This window comes from Lactuca sativa, chromosome 6 (assembly GCF_002870075.4).
Source record: "Lactuca sativa cultivar Salinas chromosome 6, Lsat_Salinas_v11, whole genome shotgun sequence".
Lineage (NCBI taxonomy): Eukaryota > Viridiplantae > Streptophyta > Magnoliopsida > Asterales > Asteraceae > Lactuca > Lactuca sativa.
This window is the reverse complement of record NC_056628.2, coordinates 140,319,816-140,323,845: the sequence shown is the minus strand read 5'-3', so window position 1 is coordinate 140,323,845 and position 4,030 is coordinate 140,319,816. Positions and strand designations below refer to the sequence as shown.

The 4,030-nt window shown below is 33.2% G+C and overlaps 1 protein-coding gene across 1 annotated transcript; it reads right to left on the bottom strand.

Moving 5' to 3' along the window:
• Positions 1-984: 984 nt before the first annotated feature.
• On the bottom strand, positions 985-3,115 carry LOC111902350 (plant intracellular Ras-group-related LRR protein 5). The gene is made up of 3 exons (XM_023898199.3): positions 2,483-3,115; positions 1,414-2,330; positions 985-1,323 (listed from the first exon to the last, which is right to left on the bottom strand). Exons 1-3 carry the CDS (start codon positions 2,988-2,990, stop codon positions 1,210-1,212), a joined length of 1,539 nt encoding a protein of 512 aa, XP_023753967.1. The 5' UTR covers positions 2,991-3,115; the 3' UTR covers positions 985-1,209.
• Between the last annotated feature and the right edge of the window lie 915 nt (positions 3,116-4,030).

The window sequence follows — 4,030 nt, the reverse complement described above, 5'->3', positions numbered from 1 at the left end:
TATGGGATTTGGTTCATTATTGGATTTAGATGGATGTTGTACCAGGTTTGCTAAACTATTATCTTCTAGATGTATACAATCTAGTAACCGATAGACTTGTGATGGAGCATGGAGTCATTGAAATAACAAAAGAGCTGGTGCATAAGATGACGGGTTTACCAATGGAATGGGAGGATTTGAATAGAATGTCTTACTGTGAAACCGGTAATGAGATTCTGGAAGAATGGAAAGCACAATTTGTAGACAAAAAGTTTCACGGGAAGCAGATGTGAAACATATTAGAAGTATAGAAGAAGACAATATGATATTTAGGATGAACTTTCTTACTCTATTCGTTAACACCTTCATAGAATCAATGGTGAGTGGTATCAATAATGTAATTCGAGAAATTAGTTCTGATAAATGACTTCTCAAATTAATGATAGAATACTGATGAAGTCAGACGTACACATATTATATATAGGTTAAAGGATAATGTACTCAATTTAAAATTATAATTATAATTAGCCTAAAAACATGAGATTTGATTAGGAATAATATCATATTTAATTAATGAATTATTTAGTCTAGAATGATCCTTACATCCACACAATAGATGTGGATCCAAATTTGAACCTCTCTCTCTCTCTCTCTCTCTCTCTCTCTCTCTATATATATATATATATATATATATATATATATATATATATATATATATATATATATATACTAATGGATGAAATCGATCTAATCTAATGTTTAATTACATCGGTTCGGTTCGGTTGTCCGAAATTAATTGGATTTGATCGGTTGACTATATCCAATATTAAGTATTGAAAACGTGAGTTGAATTGAATCGGTTCTATAAGAAACATTGGATATTCAATTATAACCACCTTTTTTAAAAATATGATGAAAGCTTTATGATATTTTGTTAATAACTCTTCTTTATTATCTATGGATAAGAGCAACTACACCAACAAAATCTAATCACTATCATACCAGTAGCCATCAATCCAATACTTATCCTCGTTATTGACGAATTCAGCCATAAATCTTGTTATGTAACATAGGAATATACATGTAAAAAGGTACTTTTAAATACATATATGGTGGGACCCAATACATATGTACCTTTAATGGAGTTCATTTGGTACAACCTTTACAAAATACTTGTAAAATGACAAAATGATTATGTACAACGACTTTCCTCCAAATCTTACAAAATGATTAGCCTGAAAAGAGCATGCAAATCCATGACCAAAATCCTTTGCGCTTTCTCTTTATATCTTGAGGTGTGGCATTTCTCTTGGCAACTAAATCAGCCATGTATTCGACAACCACCTGAAAGTAATTAAACAATGTCAACCAAGTGTTTGTATACATGCGTAATGGAAACTTTACCTAAGAAGAACCATGTTACACCCATCTTACCTGAGCCCCTAACTTGGTGATTTCCCTTGGAGGAACCTCAAGAGGTGTCTCATCAGCTCGGAATATTTTCAACTTAGACAACAACCCGAAAGATTCGGGTAAAAATCTTATCTGATCATCACTTATATCAAGAACTTGAAGATTTTCAAGATTACCAATCGATCTTGGTAAAGTTGTCATGTCAGCAAAATTTTTACCAATGATAAGTTTCTCCAAACTGGTCGCGAAACAAAGACTTTCGGGTATCCCTTCGAGTTCATTGAAACTAGCATCAAGCTCCCTTAATCTAGTGAGATTCGCCATTGTTGTAGGAAGCTTCCGAATCCGGTTATAATGCAAAGAAAGAATCTCCAAGCACTCTAGCTTTCCAATTGCTTCTGGAAGCCCTTTTAGCTGATTAAAGTCTAGTTTTAGCACCACAAGCGAAGAACATGATCCGATTGTGTAAGGAAGTTCTTCAAGATCATTTGTTTCAGCAATCAAGATTTGCATAGAGTTTAGCTCCCCTATGAGGTCTGGCAAATGGGTGAAATGGTTTGAGCTTAAATCAAGATTTATCAAGCTTGACAGATTACCGAATGATTCTGGGAGAGATTTCAATCGATTTGCATGGAGATCAAGATCGAGCAAGTTGACAAGTCCACCAAACGAATCGGGAAGATTGATGAGTTGGTTTGAGTGGACATCAAGCTTTGTTAGGGAGGTAAGATTGGTGATGGATTGTGGGAGAGCCATGATTTTGTTGTCTGATAGATTAAGTTCAGTGATGTTTGATAGTTTTCCAAGAGATACAGGAAGCCATTCGATGTTTTCCATCAATTTGGATTGAAGATCAAGAACTTTTCCATCTTGTTTGGCTATCGTTTCAATCAAGGCTGCTACTTTCATCATGCTAAGTTTCTCACATTCTTCTACTCCTATCAATTCAAAACAAGAAATCATTGTTCAAGATTACACACACAAACACCAAAAACACACACACACAGGGAAAACTCATCTCCGAACACTCAAATCAACACCATGTAAGATTACGAGTTCATAGTTTACATAGAACAAGAAATTGACAAACCTGAGGGTAAATTGGTGGCTTTTGTTGAAGAACTCATGACTAAACCCTTAAAGCTTTCGACTTTACTGATCTTGTTGGAAATCAACAAACTTTCATCACTTATCGGTGGTTGTTTTTGAAAATTACCAATTGGGTATTTCAAATCATCGTCTTTATCCAACTGGGTATCTCCCAAAACACACTTGGAAGCTTTCTGTATCAACTCGTCAAAGGTTTGATAAGTCTGATCAACGTTAAGAATATGCAGAGCTTCTTTCCTCTGTTCGTGGCTCTGAAACACGACCATGGTTTGTCGAATCTCTTGGAGGACAGAGAAGAGCTGTGGTGAGACATCTTGTGGGCAGATTTGTATGGAAATTTGATCAAGTTTCTGTTTTTCTTCGGTGTTGACTGTTTTGATGACAGATATGGCTGCTTCAAGCTCTTCAATGGCAGGTCTTGGTGGAAGTGATTTGTATGTTGCCATGATTTCTTGTATGGTTTCTGTGTTGGAATTTGATGAAGCCATGGATGTTTTTCTTGTGTAGAAATGAAGTTGGAATGGTTTGTTTAAGCTTTGACTGTAGTGGACAAGTGATGGGTTTGTAGATATATACAAGAGAGAAGAGAAATTGGATAAACATTTACATTTATTATTCCAAACATTGTACTAGTATATAAAACAAGTTAGCAGTATATTAGATTTGATTAGAATTAACATGTTCTCTTCTTTGATGGTAAAGTTGAAAAAGATATCTAAATGTTAGTTTGAATAATATATTTAAATAGAATCGACGGAGTTAAATGTCTTTGCACATGCAACTAGACAATATGTTATTGAAGTAGATAATATTCAAGAATAGCAACATGTATCTATTTCATTTTAAATTATAAAGATATAACAGTGGCATACTTTATTTTAATTTTTTTTAAAACATATATTATTCATCTAATATAACATGTTTGATTATTAGAACATTATATAATAGAATAATTAATATTAAAACAGATTAATTATTAATGTACTAAATATAGTATATTGTTGCTTAAATATACTGCGTGTTTTACGATTTTTTTTAATTATAAAATCACGGGTTAAACCGCACTGGGACAAAAAAAAATCAGTCATTTCTTGACCGGTAGAGTATGGAGAAAATCCAAGAGAAAATGGATAAATTGAGGCAAATATGTTTTGCCAGAAAAATACTATGTGTGTTTTAATCATAACTAAATGCTCATAGCTTTTGGTTAGATGATAAAAAATAATCTTAAAATGAGATATGATTATGTACGACTTTCGTTTTTTGAAATTTTCAAATATTCAGTTTGATAAATGAGGCTTCAAAATTAACAACCCAACCCGAATGAATATCAACATGTGTTGATATGTGTAGATTGCCCCGAACTGATTCTAATTAGTTCTATTTTTGTACCTTGTCTATATACGTAACAGTTGATTATGATTCTATCGTTTTCAAACTCGTGAATAAGAATACTTTTTCATGCGGTGTGGACATATGTCACATCGACTAAACCACGTTAAATATTGTGTCTTTGTTTACATGTGTG